Raw genomic sequence first — 19992 nt, forward strand, 5'->3', positions numbered from 1 at the left:
TACAATATAAGTAAGATTACAACTCAGTAGAGTTCATAGTGTGAAAATGGGTTTTAAAATTGTGATGCTTCGTGTAAAGTTCGAGTGGGTTTGTTATAAACGGCAAGCCATGGTACTTGTTAGCAGATAAAAGAGATGTCTGGGAAAATACTGAAGGTACTGTTTATAACCTCATCATGACATTACCATCTTGAATAAGCTGTAAACAATACAAATTCCGAAATACAAATAGAGAATTTCTCTCTGATTCACGCTCAGTAACCGTAGTTTAAAGGGCGGTGGTCATCGCACAGCGCGTGTTCGAATTTCATGTAAACAAACAATGTATTTTACACGCGTTGTATACGTCGCTATGAGTTCCACGTCGAACAGGACCCGGCGCGACGACCACCGCCATTTAACTACAGAAATCAAACGATATAATATTTTCTTAAAACTGCAACTGTTTATTTGAAATTACATCATAGATGATCAGTACAGCTTATATAAACACAAGTGTAAAATATGTAAATCAGGGATTAACAAGCAAGTACTACCTCAATCATAAAATGGCGGTTGAATTTGAGTAACATATTTTTCGCTCGATACTTGTTCATGTATTTTCAGTTTAGATGAATTATAATAGCTGGTATAAATATATAGGGTACAGTTATTGAGCACATTTTCCGTGGTAATCAATTTTTTTACGACCAGCGATATTTTTGTTTTATCATGTTCCCAATGTATTATGTTCCAAAAGGCTATTGACGGCCACCGATATTTTTTGTTTCATAGTGTCCCCAATGTATTATGTTCCAAAAGGCTATTGATGGTCACCGATATTTTTTGTTTCATAGTGTCACCAATGCTTATTATGTTCCAAAAGGCTATTGAGTACTAAGGTTTCTGCTCACCCAAGGAATTACTAAAAGTACGTTGGAGAACAGAAAATGGTTACTGCAACCCAGTAAGGTAACGGCCATGTTTTTTTTCTTTTGTATTTTGCGCTTGTAAAATCAACATTTTCATTTCTAGCAGGGATTTGATTTCAACTATCGGGTTCTGCATTTCAAATATCGTTTTTATAATAACATCTAAATCTTTGATGAACAATCCACTATACACGCAAAACTAAGGACGTCTAATTTTAAGCTTTATGATCCCATCACAGAACACCAAGGTTTTTTAATAACTCTATCCAATTTAATATTTAATCAAATTCAGCTTGGTCCATGTGAAATTTAAACCTTTTCAACAACGTTAAAAACATTCACCGTAACGACCTACACTCTCTAACCATTCATCTAATAACCATGTAACTGTTTGTATATCCATGATGGGATACAAAGACCATTGGTGTCATATTTCTAGATATTTTAAGCACTCATTCTAATATTTTTTGTATTATTTTCTACGTCACTCTATAAGATTCTTACTTTTTTTATCTCTTACTGAATCTATTTTGAAACACAATGTGTCACTTACGTTTCATATGCATTTGTACAATACAATATCGACCATATTTTCAAACATAATTATTTAAACATGCTCAAAACTAATTATTTAGATAATTATGTACTCAATGAACAGTAATTGATGGTTCTATTAAAAAAGAACGATTTGATATGTCAAACATGCATGTACAGATGAACATTAGTGATCATGTGATACTTACTTACTTACTTACTTATTTACTTACTTACTTACATACTAACTTACGTATTTATTGATTTAGTTACTTATTTACTTACTTACTTGTATAAACGAAACTAAAAGTGCATTTACTATACATTTACAAATGTGTAACTATTTGTCCTTCGTCGCCAGTGGAAATCCGAGGACGGTATTTCCACATAAAATAAAGAATTGCACATAACAAAAACGCAAAACCCTTGAAACCAAAAGTTAACCCAGCTATATAATATTTTAATAGGTCATTATCGTAACTGAGGCAGTCTCCTTGTACTGTAGTATCATAGGACATTTCCCACTGTGTGCATGCGTTGTCAATTACATATCCGTATAACATAGGGAAAGGAACTGGTCCTATTAATACAATGCACAAGAATTATTAGTATTAGTAAGACAGTGTAAATAGTTATTTTAACTTGCACAATTTACCAAACACCAACCACAAAATACAACACTGTCCGATAACCCCTGCATCTGACATAACACGAGTCACTAACATTTTACAGTAAGCAATACAAACGATAACATTTCCCCTATTCAACTAATCAGATACAAAGGAAGTTCGTGATTCTGCGCAGAAAGTGAAGAGAAGTTATGATACTTACCAACAAATCGTGCTAAAATAAATTGCATAGCTAATGCAAAGGTCTTATCTTCTTTATTTACAGATCTGAAATCAATAACAATCCAGCATCTAGAATTGAAAAACTTATAAAACTACAAAGCAAAATCAGTGAATATATATTATGACGTCAATATATTATATAGAATTCTGTGTCAGGTTATTATCACGTATATCATGCCATTTCATTCACCGACACTTTTGATGCAACTTTTTGACGATGTAGTACACAACGTCTTTTCTATACGTTGTTTGCAACCTAGTAAAGTAAATTTCTCATTCTTTAATATTACCTGATAGTGAGGAGAACAGTTGGTACATTCCGAATCGTGGAAGATAAAGTATATAGAATCGTCATAATAACATATGGAATAAAGTACGAACACGACATACTGTGTTGACACGCGCCCCCTATTGCCGTTGGTGCCAGGGACGTTCCATTTACCGTAGATTTGTTCGATTGTATGCAGCGACATTCAGCGAATGTCTGTAAATCAAAATAAATTTGTATTATCTGTACGGTTCGTTTTGTGTGTTACAGCGACATATGCCAAATTCCCTTTACTACACAAGACATAGGGTATATATTGTGGGCGATGGTGGTGAGATCATAATAAGTGGGTTATGATTTAATATAAATTTGGCCATTCCATGTTCTTATTACAAATATAAATTAATTATTTTTAAGTTTAACATATTATTTCTAATTACAAACATAATATGTTCTCAAAATCTGCGTTACAATTTTTATGGAGATTGCGTGATTCGCGATATCGTGACAATATACTGAAATGCTAATTAATGTCACTGTCTTCTGTTATTTCACTAATACGAATATGTATAATAACGTAATTGTCCATATAAAGCACGCATTTGATCGTTAAACGTTTAGTTCCACATTGTCAATTGCAAATTATACTGTTCATATCCTACAATATGTTTCTTCTACAACATACAAGATTATACCTCTAGATTTATATTGTTAACCTTCAGCACACATGTTGATATTTAACTTGCGACAGAATAAACACAATACATATTCTTGCATTTTGTTTTTTCTTCTGGGGCTTATGTTATCCGCAAGTGATCAGCATACGCAATATATTGGCTATACAAAAATAACTAGTACATGTTATACACATTTGAAATAAAAGAAAAACAATAATATTCACACACAACTTGATGTCTCAGCTTATGGGTCATGTCAGGGGTTAAAAATAGTCACCTCCTCCTTACATCGTTATTCATATCAATGTTAGATTGAATGCATCAAACATTCAATAAAAACAAACGAATTGTATACTGAATATATAATTTTCTGGAATTGTATGTCTTGCTGATCTTCATGTAAGACTCGCACTCAATTCTTTGTTAAACAATAATTCTTCTTACCATATTGTCATATTGTGTACAACCCGCATGACAAGGCGATTTATAAGTCACATCATCAGAACCACACACAGGCTGATACAGGTCAGATTGACAATGGCAACTCGCTATGCAGGTCAAAGTCCAGCTTTGATCGTCTATTCTGAAAGTAAACGATGACAAAATATTGGAATACATGCATTTATTAAATATGTGTGTATTGGAAATTGTGTCAGCCTCGTATATCATCTAGTGGTGACATATGGCAGATGTACAACTTACTTAATATCAATTCGATAAGCATACCCTTTGTTGTTTGTTACAGCACTGCAACCAAACAAAAATGACAAACTTAATATGCCGGATACACCTATTGCAATCATCATAAACTTTGTCAACGCATCTTCTTTTATTATTTTGAACCATTTAATAATATAACCACCTAAACATGCTCCAATGCCGTATGGTATCCCGAATCCTATTCCTAGACAGAGGAGAAATATTGTTAAGACTTAAATGACATATTTTTTATGAAAGAGCACTTATTGCATTTACTAGCGGGTAATAAAGTTCGAGCTTAACATATCAAAACCAGTTTTTCACACAACACCAGTCGACATGGTCAAATTGATGAAGGAAATATTATATATGGTAGTGGAGGATTGTTGTAACTCCTGTTTCTAGCACAATCGTGCTAGTTGTGGCTATTAGGCTTGTCTCAAACCAAAGATGCATGTTGTAATATTGAAAAAAAAGTGTTGTTAATATTATTTTATATCCACATCACCATAAGTTACAGAATACCATAATTTATCGGTTTTGCATGGGGTATCTGCATCATACCATATTAGGAAATGCGAATTCCAAATAGGGAACAATTACATGGTATTTCCAAATGAATTAATAGCAAGAAATTTTCACCATTTTGCTCATTTCTGGCCAAACCATAACGGTTTGATTGACATTAAATAATTAACATTAACGAGTTTATAATTTGATTGGAATCATTTATATGACATGATTTTGCAATGTCCAGAGATTCGGTCAACAACAAAACAATATAAAATTAATTGTAAAAAAAGTCAATATTTGTACTTACCTGTAGTCAGATTTGCAACCAATGGTGTCATGTAGAATTCTTCTTGGATGAATTTAGGTGTAAAAGCCGCCAAGCCGACGCCTATACCTAAGTCAATTGCAAATACCACTGTAACCAACATAAACTGTGGATTCACCATCAGATTGTACAAAGGTTGCAAAACATCTACAGGAAAATATCATTATTTAACAATGTATCCCTATTTGCATTGGCTACCCATCTGCATTTTTGGTTTAGAATATTTCCATAATTTCGAAACTGAGTATATAACACATTAGGTGTTTTTTCTAAAATCTAAAATGAGTTACTGTTTCGTGATAAAATATTTAAAATATTTATAACCTTGCTCCACTTTAAAAACACTTAAAATATAATTTGCATAATGTAATGAAAACACTAGCAGTTTGTACTTTTATTGAAAAACATTACATTATGTGCAAATCCCTGTATTTTCATTAGAAATACGTATTGAAAAGTGTTTCCACCAGGAACATGTATAAAAATGCTTATTATTACAACACCTTTAAAAGTGGTTTCACTAGACACACATTTTGTAAAAAGTTTCCACCGGAAATTTGCATTGAAAATGAAATGTGCTTTCACGCAAAACACAGTCTGAATGTTGACATATTTTAAAATGTATTTACACTGATATCGTGGTAAAAAATCATCAACATTATCATTTTGGAAAAATATATCAAATGATGCGTTTTATGATCAAGCACTTTGAAATGTTGTACAGTAATCATAACATACAATAAGCAAATCACACAAGTCAAATGAGTATTTATTCCTATATAATTATATACATTAAGGATGTGGTAGAGTTATCATGCTCTATAAAGTAAAAACTGTTTTCATGAGGAAAAGTGTTTTGAAGCATAGCAAATTATATATTTTCTTGAAGCCCTTGTTCCTGGCTTTTTGAAAAAAATGATCTGCGACATGTACCACGAATTAGTCACGTGATTACTAAGTAAACATAGAGGTGTTATTTTGAATAAAAATGAGTTTTGTATGAAAACCGTAGGGGTTTTGTAAAAAAAGAAAGCTGAAAAATCAAGGCAGCATCAGCACCGTCAATGCCTCGAGTGTTAGAAAATGGATCGCATATTTGTTTACAATTACATCAATTTACATTTTTATTGTTATTTCACCCATAGACATAGAATTTAAAAGCCTTTTATTTTTCATTGCGAGGAGTTATCAAAAAATGCTTCAAGGGTTTTATTCTGTGCCAATACGTTATCAATGTGTGTGAATTTCATGAAAAGTAGGTTAATTTCTGACGACGCACAACTCACTTGAATGACCTCTATGGCGTCAGATTTCTTCTGCCTGAAAACGCCAAAAAACAAAACATTTGTCACGTTGCGCTAATTTTGGACATTTGAAGCATCAGATTGACTGATTTTTACAACAAAACACATAACATGGAGTCACTTAGTAGCCTTGCAGTATTAAAATCCAAAAATATAAAGTTTTGGGCCCGTATTCGTCCTCCAAAATGAAGCGAAGTTGTTTCAGTATAGTTAGAGAGATAAATGACGTCATCTCATTATATATTCAAATCATGTTTACATGCGAAGCGTAGTCTGTAAAACAAACGCTTGCCTAGTAACCGGAGAAAGAGCTTGACATGGCTAAACGCCAACCCCTAGTGCTAATTAACTCAACAACATCCGACGTTATGTCTTGTTCTAGCTGACACTCGGCTTCCACCACAACTTCGGAAACGGCGTTCTTGTACGGACCTTTGTCGATGGGTGGCCCGGCGGCAATCCCACATAAGACACTAGTTTTTTCAAACCTCGCCGACCTCTCCCAACTGCTCGTCCAACCAATACAGATTTTCGGTTGATATTAAATTGTCTGCCCGACTTTTTGGAAGATGGAAATTGATCATGTTTTGCTGACGAAATTTTACCCTCTTGGTTTGAATACTCAAACTTGAAGTGTGAACCCCATTGTACTGTCGGCAATGCGTTTCTGTTCGCTTCTTCTGAACTGCGTTTTGAGTTTTTCCTTGGGTTCTTCTTTTTGTGTCATGGTAAATCTTCGAAACAACGAAAAGATGCAGCAGTCGTAGTAGAACTAGAGATTTCGTTTCTGTTTGTTCGCAGAGATTGATCAGGAGCCGGAGTAGCCCTGAGTACAGTCCTGTAGGTTGGCCTCCTTCCGCTGATAATTCGGCCCCACAGTCCTGAGAAGTCGCATAGACCGAGGATTCGACACTATTGTGAAAGAATGCATCGGGCGATTTAAGAGGCATTCAGCTTTGCAGTTAAAAATTAAGCAGGTCGATACGTCCAACTATTCTAAATACCCTAACTGGAAGAGAAATTACATAAGAGTTCCCACTAGGGTCGATCAAATCGACATTTTCCAACGTCAACCGAAAATGTACGCCGCCATCTTGTTCTTGACGTATTTATTAACAAAACGTTGTTTCGTTGCGTGAAACTAGCTTTCGCCAACGTTCCAGTAATGTAGGTTCATTTTTCGACCACAACAAAAGTATTTGTGATCGCTAGATTGGTCGATGGATGTTTTAGCTGGTTACAATTATGAAAACTGCAGAACGGTTCTCCGCCATAAATTTGTAGGCGGGTGTCAAAACCTCGGTCTATGTGACTTATCAGTACTGTGGGGCCGAAGGATCAGCGGAAGAAGGCCAAACTACAGGACTGTACTCAGGGCTAGAAGCCGGAGTTGATATGACCGCGTCGTCTTCAGTGTGCACTGTTTCCGTCGTGAAGGGATTATGCAAATTACACAATTTATTGTTTGCGTCCAGACTTTTATCTCAAGAACGAAGTGTACAGTATCCCGTTATACAAGTAGTTTTTCTTATTAAAAAAAAAGTATTTTAGATGTGTTTCAGTTTTAATTTTAATAAAATTATGACCCCAATAACTTTACAAAAGTAATAACTCTTCATTAACAAAAAAAGCAAAATTCACGAAAATAACCGCATCCTTAAGAAAGTTTTTCGAGTTTAATATTTAAAAAAAACATACATATAGTTATATAAAAATATTATCTATCGCATGAAGGAGTGTCCTTGACTTATGAGCAGCTGCATAAGTGTGTTTAAATTTAAACCTTTCGTGAAACTGTAGATACAATACCCAATAATAACATTGACACATCAACACAGATGAGTAACGAGCTGAAAGGTACAATTAGGGTATTCCTGAAGAGTTTAGCTCTGTACATAGAAGTGCACACAAAACCACCTGGAGCTACTAGAGTACATAGTCGAGCTCAAATAAATAAAAATGGAATATCATGTAACTTAACATAGAAATGTTAGAGGTGTAGGTATGGTACAATTATAATAATTGCCCGATACCCTCACCTTTACTAAACCTAATTTACGCACACTTGACTTAAATTCAATTAAATATTATTATATTACGAAAATAGTGAGGGTCGTCACTTGGTTGGTGTAAAGTTAAATGAAAGTCGTCATAACGTTGACACCACAAACGGACATCTTCACACAGGAAGTGTGTGTACTGCCTTTGGTGCTTTTTATGTGTGTAAAATCGAGGGCGTCTGCTCATGGACCATACATCCCTTTCTTACTGATTTGACTATGCTCTGTATTGCACTGTAAACTGTTTTGTTCTTGTGGGTTGTTTTATTGATTAATGTCAGTGTGTTCTCAAAATATGTTTTAGTTGAGTGAGTTATTTCTATTTTTCGGACTTTATTTCAAAATAAATGTATATTGCAGATCCATCTTTAACAGCTCACTGCACTGTCTAGCATTTCTACCCGTTACTTTAGTAGGAAGCTGCTCCCGCATGTGGTTCTGTCGAGGAATTTTGACCGTTCACTCAAACATACCAAAGACCTGATTACTGGACCTATGTGAGCTGGACTATCTTACCTGTGCGAGAACAAGAGCTGTGGTGGATGTAAGCCACTGTGATTATGCACTTCATGTCCATAATATTCAGGGGTTGATGATGTGGATCATCAATAACTACCAACGCTGTCCATTCTCACCTTATGCAATAAGCCAAGTGGAGTTCGTGAGCCAATTCAGGTGGATAACCTTCCCACCATTAGAGGAAATGAAGGTGGCTATCCAAAAGGGATGAAGTTTGGAAGTCGACCCAAAAGATGCACTTAACATACAAGCATCTTGACAAAACCTACGACCATCATATTTCCAACCTCAAGGTAAACTACATTCGGACATTCACATTGATTGACTGCATGCAAAATTGGACTTATTCTAGCATTTCAGTATATAGTTTTACTCGGATTCCCATTAAAATTACACTTCTATATACATATAATTGTAACTAATTATAACACCAATGTGTTCATCACAGTGCAAGTGAATGCATTTAAATGACAGTATATGCACGCAACAAGTAGAGATGATGATTTGTTAGTATATTAACAGTTAGTGAAACAATGCTATTTGAACACTACTTACCCTTTAACGTCGTCATGAATGCCCGTATTGGTGGAATTAATTTCTTTTCTCCCCTCTTTTTGTTATTCTTGTTGGTAATTTGATAACGATGGAATTCACGATTTCTTGTCAAATGTTTAGGTATCATGAATAACGGAAATGCCACGAGGACCATGAATGGAATAACAACGACAATTCCCAGCCACCAAGCACCAAGCCATGACGGTGTCATTGGTTTCAAGTCGGCAGTATCCATATTATTCCTGTTAATATCAATGTACACATATGTACTGGCCCCGGCAGCCATCAAACCAATGATAGCCCCAAATCCCCACATCATATTGACAAGTCCTGGAGAAATGATGAGAAAAAAATGAGGCAGCTTAAGGATGCTGTATTCGTTTTTGGTACTGATTTTCTAAACTGATGTTTCCATATAAAATATTAAATGAGTCACACAAAGCTAAATGGAGATCCTTTTTTCACACTGGATGTGAAATCAACAAGATGTGTGTGTATGGACGTGTATAGTCACGTGATCTCTGTGTAAAAACAGAAAAAAATAATTGAACCAATGAATAAACGAATTTAGTGAAACATTTGCAACAAAACAGTTTTCAGACAACGTTCGTCACCATTCACATATATCTACATGATAGTTGCGAAGAAATGATAATTTAGCTATCTTGAAATCACAATGCAATCTGGTTCTTTCCGGTATTCAGATATTAGAGCGTAACTTCGAAAATAGACAAATCCCATAGTCGCTTGAGAGGAAACATATCGAAGAGTGTCTGTGCGAAAAATTAGTATAATGCGTCTACGGTAACCCAAAATCAATTGCCTGCAGTTGTCGTAAATCGCCTTTTTGTTTAACCGCGAGAATGGCAAAAACAACTTATCGGCAACGTGTCGTCTGCTAACTCTAAATCCGTGTTTTCCTTGGATCAAAACTAATTCATACCGACTCGTCATGGTCTCTGTCTATCAAATGTGTGTACTAGTATATACGGGGTCGCAATTTGTAATAAAGTACGAGATAATGCTCCCGAAATCAATCAATAAATAAATAGAAAACAGTGTTTCACGGCGTGACAAAGTTGTGCTAAACTTACGTCATGATTTACATATCATTGTTACGTTGTGGAAGGAGACGCTCCTTTGCTGGAGGACTCAAAACCATACATTGCCCTCCACGGAAGGTCATTCTCTTGCTCTGCAGGACGCACATTAGATCAGAGTCAACTAGTTTTCTTTCCAAGATTTTGTTAGCCACGTGAGATGTTTGGACGAAGATTCTATTATCTGATTTGAATGGCAATGACGGGCGATGTCACATCAAGTGTTGAACTGAATCGTGAAATGCTATCGCTTGCCCGTTTAAAATTGTCTGTCGATCGAATGGTGAATTTTCAGTTCCTTAGCGCCGTTATTATTTTGTAGATTTGTAAAATAAGCTGTTCGCCATATATCATGTTTTCCGTTTTTAGTTCCCAAAACTACTCCGACAAAATTAGTGTGATGATTCTTTCTCTTGAATGCGTAATACATAGTACCGGAACAACCACTAATGGGAACTACTGCCGGTATTTTACATTCAGTTCACTTTCTATATCAGGTATGACATATCCAACTTTATTTAATCAAGTTATTAATTGAGAATGTGAAGATTAAAAAAAATAAAAAGCCATGCATGGCACAGTCCCCGTTAGTTATCGAATTTAAGATATATAGTTATATGCTATAGTAATATAGCTATAATATAACCATATCAGGAATATGGTTATGATGATTTAACATTAAACTGATTAACATTTGTATCTGATCGTCAAACAAGTACTTGTCCACATTGAGATATTGCCCTGGAACAGCATTAATTAAAACAAAATCAGCCATTTTGAATACATGTATATATCTATAACATGATGTATAATGAATATATAACATTTGAACATAATTAGACAAAGCATGTCAGAGATATGGTTTTAGAAGCCCATTCATTAAAACAAAATGGCCGCCAGTCGGATATTTTGAATCCAGTCTGAAAAATAAAATGACATGCACCAGGAACCCGTAAAGTATGTACCAAGTTTGAACGAAATCCATCCATAAATGCTTGATATTTGATGATTTTTTAGCACAAAAATGGCCACTATTCATTAAAACAAAATGGCCGCCAGTCGGCTATTTTGAATCTTATCTGAAAAAAAAAAGATGTACATCAAAGTCCTACAATGTCCAATGTATATACCAAGTTTGGACAAAATCCCCCTGTAAAAAGCTGAGAAATACTTAATTTGGATGATTTTTCAGTACAAAAATCCCTGCCATACATACATCTTGAATCAGATCGTGAAACAAATTGATGTGCATATGTATAATGTAATGTATGTGTGAAGTTTGATTGTAATTGGTCCAGGCATTTCTAAAAAAAACAGGCACGGACGCACGGACACACAGACGCACGAAGGTCAAAACATAAGTGTCCAAACGGGGACTGATAAGGATGCTCACACACAGACGGTATGTTTTCTTTTACAGCTGCTTGTCTCAGGCTTTCCGTATGAGTGTACATTAACGACTTATTGTGGCCGGGTGTCAACGAGTCCATGACACATTAGTTGGTCATTAGGCCAGACTTTTATTATCCCGCCGACATGCAAAAAATTGCTTGAAAAAATTATTATTATCTTTATTTTTTTCCGTGAAAATTGTGCCCCAATTGGCGACATTGCAAACCAGGTTAAACATAGAATAAACATTGATTTCATTTCTTCTCTCCGATCAATGATTTCACAATTCTTTGAGAATCACACAAATCTAAAGAAAAAAAAAGAATTAATTATATTTTTTCCCGTCCTCCTTAAAAAAATTTACTTATAAAAACTCGAGAAACAAGGAATAAAAAACGTCTGGCATTGAGTCTGCCATGTGCTCAAATTGTCTACCTCTATGGTCTGACCGATTAAATCGTCATAACGTTCTTCTCCAAATTTCTTTCGATTCATTTTCTTTCCCTGTTTCATAGTCGACTACAAGACGTTAGTGTGAGCGAGGATTCCAATGAAATTAAATTTGTGGGCGCTCGAAAATATGGGCGATCGTAAATTGAATGCGTGTATGATTGAAGTGTAACTTGTCCTAAATTCGAGAGACTGTTTATATTTGCTATGGGTAGTGACCCCTGGGGGCCACTCTATATGCCGTTACTACCCCATGTGCGCTCCAAATTTAGCGGGGAAAGGGGGTGTTTTTCACCTTCTAAAGCGGGCGCGCGCGGGAGGCAAATATGCCCTCTTCAAAATTATATTCTCCAGGAATAAACTCACAGGGTTGCTGCGGGCGCTGTAGGCCCCTCTTGCAACAACCACTCCCATACACCGCCCTAAGCCAAAGTTTGTTTGAGTTGATCACACCCCACTTGAGTGAGGAAAAACCGGCAGAGAATGCTCGCAATAGGAGTAGGATGTTCTCAATATATGTTTGCTCTAAGGGGTACTAAATTTACAGTGCGTCGACAATAAGGGGTATGGTTTGGCAATGCGCTGCCATCTTTAAGGAACTATTATTTTTTCAGCAAGAACGCACATGGTGTAATGTTTTAGTATAGAGTGACCCCCAGGGGGTAGTGACTATTATGCAAATTATCTGTCTATTAAGTTTGTTGCTGATTAGTGGCTTTCAATACAATGACATGTGCTTTTGTTTTTAATTAACAATAATGGATTTTTACACCCTATAAAAACAAGCGTCGTGATTTATTGAGTACATTTTAATCACTTCAAAATATGCTCGACGTACAGTATAACGCATCGCATTTATAATGCTTTGACAACATTGATGTGGTTATCTATATTTCACATATTCACATATGTTCATGGTATTGCGCTTTTTGAAAGGCTTACTCTAAATGTGTGAAAACGAATAGTCCGTATATAGCAGCTTCAACCGTATTCGAATTTTGCACTACAAACTACTATTAAATTATATGTCGATTTAATTTCAGTAATAATATACGACTTTTTCATCGCATGTTACCGAGCAAAATGTGTGAAAAAGAATAAATAATCACGTTTTATAAGACAGTCTGTACCCAGAGTTGTTTTTAATGTAGAATAGTAGTACACATTGAATACTATTTACACTTTTACAGCGAGCAAATTTGCTAGCGAATTGGCTAACTGATTGGGCTTTGACTGAACAGTTGGTTTTCGAATCTCGCTGAAGCCAACTTGTTACCGCGTTCACTCTGGGCCTGGCAGTGCCGCCATGAGGTCGTTATAGTACTGATTGTGATCTGTAGGTGCCGTCAAAAATGGCTAGTTTAAAATATGATTGAGCTGAACAAATCTTAGTCTGGGAAACATATGGAAGACTGGCTGCCATTAGATGACAATAGAGTCAACACATGGAATGGATTGTGTTTCGGACTGCTGAATATCAGTGGTGATGATAGGCATGATTCATTGATTGAGCTGTCCCAATTGCTATGTACTCCTTTGCTTGGAAGAGACTGTAATAAAGCAGAATAATTCTCTTCTGGCGATGATTCGTGTTCCATGTTTCTTATAGTAATATTTACAATCACCACAGATCATCCTGTTTTCATCTATATGACCTCTGTGGAGGCACTTTGGGAATACTGGGGTTTATATCAACCCTAACAAGTGGAACGAGCTGTACCACATGTAATACACAATGTATGTGTTTTATAGACTCTAATACAAATCTCGTAAGCTTAGCATGGCATGGCACTGAGTGGAAATGAACGGCCATATTGTCCGGTTTATTTTCTTCCTTCATGATTGTTTTGGCCACAATGTCTGGCTATGACTAGTATGACTTTCAAATTATACATACTATTAATCAGCTCTGTAAATTAATCACTTATCCCACTATCGCACAATAATTAGCCAGTACTTCAAGAATGCTTCGGTAAAATCCAATAACTCAAATAAAAAGTGATTGAAATTATACAAAAATAAACTCACCGAGATATAAGGCCGATGTAGTGTGCTTTGCAAAATCATCTATAAATGAGTTTCCAAGTATCGATATAGGACTATATCCAGCCCCCGTCATCAATGCACCAAATACAAAATATAAATATGCTACATAACTTTGTTGAACATTAACTGTATCTTCTGATGTTGAACTGGTTGTTTCATTGGCTAAATCATTTCCACTGTTGTTGGAACATAGATGTATATTTATTATTTTTTCAGTCACTGTTTCGTGCATGTATTCATACGGACCGAGGGTTAAATGTGGCAGTATAGATATAAATAATCCTGCCGCAACTACCAAGGTTCCAATTGAAATCCATCTTGGTCGATGAGCGTTGGGTCGCCCACAGACATAACCACAGAACAACATAGTGACAGGTGGGCCCACTTGGTACATACTGCTAATGGTACCAAGCTGGGCACTATTTAGATTATATCGCTTTTCAATTGTAGTCAATATACCTATCTTGTATCCAGCAATAAATCCATTGAGACCAATGACGACCATCAGGCAGGCAACAAAAAATCGAATATCACCAAGACGTCTCTCTAGCCAAGTTGGTTCATCCAGCCTCTTTGTCATACCACCATTGTTCGGTGACTCATCATATTCTTCATCATCATTGGGTTTTGATGTGATATCAAACTTGATTTCACTGTTAATTCCTAATGGTTTTCTGTATTCACTCATTTTAAAATCGAGACGGAAAGGTTGTATAAGTGACTTGTAACTTGCTTGTTTATGAATATTATTCAAATCAGTCATTTTTTAGTTATTTGTGCTGGGTGTTATTATATATTTATGGTAAATGACATGCACTGCGTATTAACAACACAGATGCCAAATAACAGCGGTTTAGTATAATATAGTCACCAGTTCAAAACATACGGAAATAAAATTGCATTTTACAAGTGATCACACCATATTGATGCTGTCAGAATGAAAAGTGCGTTATGAGAGTTGTTATAGCAATCGGTGATTTACTGGTGTCTAAATATTATTCAAATCAGTTATTTTGTAGTTTTTTGTGCTGTGTGTTTATATATAAATAAATTATATACAAACATGCAACACAGATGTAAAATAACAGACATTTTACAAATTCAAACTATACCGAAAAAAGGTTTACAAGAGAAACGTCACATTGGTTTCACTGGCGAATCAAAAAGAAAAGTGATTCATGAGTGTGTTAACTACGTTATATGAAACTAAATCACAGCTGTCAACCTCTTACTTGGGTACACAGCATTTGCTGAATTGGTTAATATAAATATAAAGTAAAATTGCGAGTTCAATGGACAATATTCTATCAGTGTTACAATGTGTATATATACTGTTATTTATAACAGGGGATTATAGTGATGTTATTTACAGTAATTGTATTTTATTTATTTCATCTATCTGTCTTTCGATCTATCTATCTGGGTGGTCGGTCGTTACAACCCTGGTGTGAGTTATAATGAACACTACTTCTCGAATATAATTTACACCATGGTCGTAACGACCAACCTGTTTTGCAAATTAACGTCTAAAACCGGAGCCAAAACGTCCAGCTACCAACAAAATGGCGACGGCGTAATACTGTTGATTTTGATATGTATTTTTAGTTACCATTAATGCCATTATTCTAGTTTTTTCAGTTCAGAATTTCTGTAGCAGCATATACTAGAAATCGAGTGAATAAAAATACTGTAAATTCCAATAGACTTTAGATAAAAAAAACATTTTAATATCGAATTCTGTTTTCTTTTGTGGCAGTTATGCCAAATAAAGATGGCATTGGTACACGTCCAAGGAACTACCATTGTAAGGAGTTGGAAAAGGCTACCAAACATAAAAAAGGGAGGAAGTAATTTTTGCTAGGCATGCAAAATAATCAATTGATGCTGCAATTCAAAGAGTACAATGCTGGATTGTAAACTGTCTAAAGTTTCACATCATGTTTATGCTCTGTGGATGATAAACAAAAGTCATGTAGTTCAGTTAAGCTATTGCCACACAGACTCAACACAGACACAAATATTCCATCTTCATCATCATCATCACCAGTAGTATCTACTTATAAACCGAGTAAAGCCATTCAAGCCATGTCACCGGTTCAATTTCTGTTGCTGTTAGTTGTTGTGGATTTTAATAACATCATTAATGTACTTAAACCCTGTGTAAACCAGGATAGTCCCAAATGTGATGAAAAGACCACTAATTATAAAATCGTTCATTGTGCATTATGATTGTTTCTGGGAGACACAATTTGGCAGTGTGAAGTTTTATAATCAACTAAGTACTATCTTTTCCATCATTGACATCATAAACAAAGAACGGTCTCTATAAAGATCGTAAAAAGGGTTAGGTGGTTAAAGCTTCCTGTCATAACATCAAATGACAGATGAAGAGGGATGGCACGTGTGTATAGCAATACAGTGAAAACAACGTACAGAAAGGTGACTGATTACAGAGGAAGGAAAATAGAGAAGCTGTTTGCTATGGTAGCCAATGTATGAAAGCATAGTCGAGTTCAATTGCCATTATCGTCTGATGAATTATACTCAAGAAGACGTGGTATTATAAAGGAAAAGAACAGATGCATAGGCTGGAATATTACAAAGGTCCACATAAAATGTAGCTAATGAACGAATTGGCATGGATAATGATACTGGCTATAGTGAATGAATATGGTGGTATTATTGGGAAATGCGCATGACGATGGATCATTCCGTCATTTGTTTTGGCAGCAACAACAATCTGCTGTACAGTGTGCTGACATCGATGGTATTCCATTTTTATTGAATTGTGTCTAAACTTAAAGCTTGGATTGAGTGCCACATACCATACTTATACTAGTAGAGATTATGGTGTTATAGAATTGCCTAGCATAAGAACTTTAATTGACTACACACAGTCATTCAACAAGTGATTTCACTGCTGCTACATATGAGCACCTATACAAGGAAATCAACTTTTAAAACCTTAAAGATGTGGTATTACTCTACAGTGAAGCTAGAAACAAAGCAGATTTTGTGGTGCATTTTGTTGATATTGGAGACTTTGGAAATATCTTGATTAGGTAAAAAAAACACCTGATATTGTAATATATGCCCTGGCATTTATGGTACAATTCGAGTACCACTGGTTCATTTTCCTACCAATAGATTGACATTTAATTTTGCATCGTAAAGATATTGGTTAATTCTTTCCTACTGCAGTTAACGAGTGGGGAAATCGCCAGGGAATGACATTCCCGATTTTAGTTTTGAATTGGATGCGCCTCCTAGTTTATTTTGCTGGCTACTGATGTGTCCTGTAGTTCAATGGAATCCACCCAAATAGCTCTCTTGTGCAGTCAGTGTTCTACAAATACGGTGCTTCTTGTGCATGCATGCAAGGTTATATGTAAGACAATTTTCTACATTTCCGATTTTGGCGTTTCCTTGTAATAATATAACGTGTATCCCAATACCCTTGTAACTGGTCAGGTATATCCTGCCCACCCCTTACGCGTGTTGAATAAAGTGTGTAGGCCATACCTGAGCATTTATTTTGTCTGGTAGTCTCGTTCCATGGTGTTGTGTTTTAAAACAACATCGCTTTTGAAATGTTTACATCGAACAATATATTCATTCATGTTGGAATTCGCTTTCCGCAGTTCAAATGATGTTGATTGTATTTGTCAAAAAAGGACTTCATTATGTCGGGTGTGAGTAGATGTTTATTGGTTTATTAATTGGTCCAAATGACATTGATTGTAAGAAAATGTACCAAATAGTTAAAATATTTCCATCCATGTTGTCAATGTCATTACGTGTGTTTACAATAACTGAAAATCTTGTATTCACTATGTTTCTAACTTGCACATTTTATCTTTCAGTAACAATTCTCGCCAGAGACTGCTTTTTACAAAATATTGTAAAAAATTGTAGCTTAAATCTCGATATAAATTTAGGCTGAATTATATGTATAGTCCCAGTCATCGTTTGAAATATCATCAACTTAATACTACATACCAATTGATACACTCCTTTTATGAAGATCCAATAAACATTGAAAACAAACATTTAATTTTGAACAAACTACCAGACTATAAGAAATTTATAATTAATTTATGAAATGACATTCTTATAACGGTTACGGCGTGAAGCTCTAGGGGGCGCAAATCATTGCAATGTCTCCACAGTAATGCCCACATAACACGGACTAATCTCATAATGAAAAAAAGAAAAATGCTATGAAAAGTCTTGGTAGTATCATGAAATACTGACAATCTAAAAAGCTGATGGAAACAGGTGAAACTAGGAAATAATTTGAATGAATATTAGAAAAACAAGAATTAGTGATAAAATAAAATATAGCTCTTATGTAACATTTTTCGACTGCCTCATTGTTTTTATTGCTCAGTAATCTTCAGAATAATATCTTACAATTATTAGCGGGATACATAATTGTGTGAGAGTTTACGGCACGAAATACTAAATGTGTAAAAGTACAATATAAATAAGATTACAACTGAACAGAGTTCATATATTATGGCGTTTAATTTGGTTTTCGTAGCATGAGGGTTTTAAAATGTTGATGCTCCGTGTAAAGTGCAACAAGATCCTTCCTAAAAAATGTAGTGGTCTACTAATCTGCATATATAAACAGAGAGACACGCTTGTAGTTGCTTTGATGTTATAAACGGCGATAATTAATATTAGGTAGCGAATACCTGTAGACAATACAATTTCCGAAATACAAATACAAATAGAGAATGTCACTCTGAGTCACGCACAGTAACCATAGTTTAAAAGGACGATGGTCGTGGCGCAGTCTGTGCTCGAAGTTCATGTAAACAATGTACATTACACACGTTTTGTGCATCACCATATGAAACAGGAAGCGGCGCGGCGACCACTGTCCTCATATACACACACAAGTGCAAAGTGAACCAGGAATGCGCAAGAAGGCAAGTATAATGGAAAAAAACTTCTAAACCAATTTTTCTCTCGATACTTGTTCATGTATTTTTAGTTTATTTTTGATGAATGATAATAGCCGGTATAAACATATAGGGGTACAGTTATTGAACACATTTTTCGTGGCAACGGAACTTGGGAGCTGTTTTGCTAGTGATAATAGTATAGCTTCTGCTATTGTGTGTGATCTACCATTGATGATTCCGGAGCAGCATGCCTGACAACGGTATATTGCCACCCAGGGTAGGCTATTTCACTGTTGACATTCGAATGTCTTAACATTGCCGCTTATGCTCACTGCAACTGTTACGACAATAACTTCTGATACTTTTTTCATTCCACCGCTCAGGTTCATTATCCGCTGCGGCATCCCAGCGTCGTTCAGCAAATTGTGATCGCTGGCATAGTAATTAGTATACACCACGCTAAAGTCTAACCAGCCATCGATATTTTGTCATCATTTCCCCCAATGTATTATGTTCCAACGGGCAAGTGACGTACCAAAGTTTCTGCTTACTCACGGAATTACTAATATTACGTTGGAGAAAAATAGTCGTAACAGGACAGAAAATGGTTACTGCAACCGAGTAAGGTCACAGCCATGTATTTTACCTGTTGTATTTTGCGCTTGCATAATTAACATTTCCATTTTAAATTCATTATGTTGATTTCACAATTGAAATTGATGTTAAACTTATGTAAATATGAAATATCACTTTAAAACTAGATTTACATTTGCAATCTTACTTCTAATTTTGAGAATGAATTCACATTAAATATATTTACCATGTACGTTATTTGGGTTTCTTCAACACAAACTGTTGCCAGTAGGGATTTCATT

General features: G+C 35.4%; 1 protein-coding gene across 2 annotated transcripts; it reads right to left on the minus strand.

Moving 5' to 3' along the window:
• Positions 1 to 425: 425 nt before the first annotated feature.
• On the minus strand, positions 426 to 14894 carry LOC102809038 (solute carrier organic anion transporter family member 2A1-like). 2 transcript variants are annotated; one of them, XM_085502402.1, is made up of 8 exons: positions 14187 to 14894; positions 9217 to 9546; positions 4761 to 4925; positions 3968 to 4145; positions 3686 to 3824; positions 2587 to 2780; positions 2277 to 2341; positions 426 to 2025 (listed from the first exon to the last, which is right to left on the minus strand). In XM_085502402.1, the coding sequence occupies exons 1-8, from the start codon at positions 14890 to 14892 to the stop codon at positions 1772 to 1774; spliced, it is 2031 nt and encodes a 676-aa protein (XP_085358528.1). In that variant the 5' UTR covers positions 14893 to 14894; the 3' UTR covers positions 426 to 1771. The 2 variants fall into 2 exon arrangements, with proteins under 2 accessions (XP_085358528.1, XP_085358527.1); XM_085502401.1 differs by having other exon boundaries at positions 3944 to 4145.
• Positions 14895 to 19992: the final 5098 nt, after the last annotated feature.

Source organism: Saccoglossus kowalevskii, chromosome 8 (genome assembly GCF_978046115.1).
Source record: "Saccoglossus kowalevskii chromosome 8, keSacKowa6.1, whole genome shotgun sequence".
NCBI lineage: Eukaryota > Metazoa > Hemichordata > Enteropneusta > Harrimaniidae > Saccoglossus > Saccoglossus kowalevskii.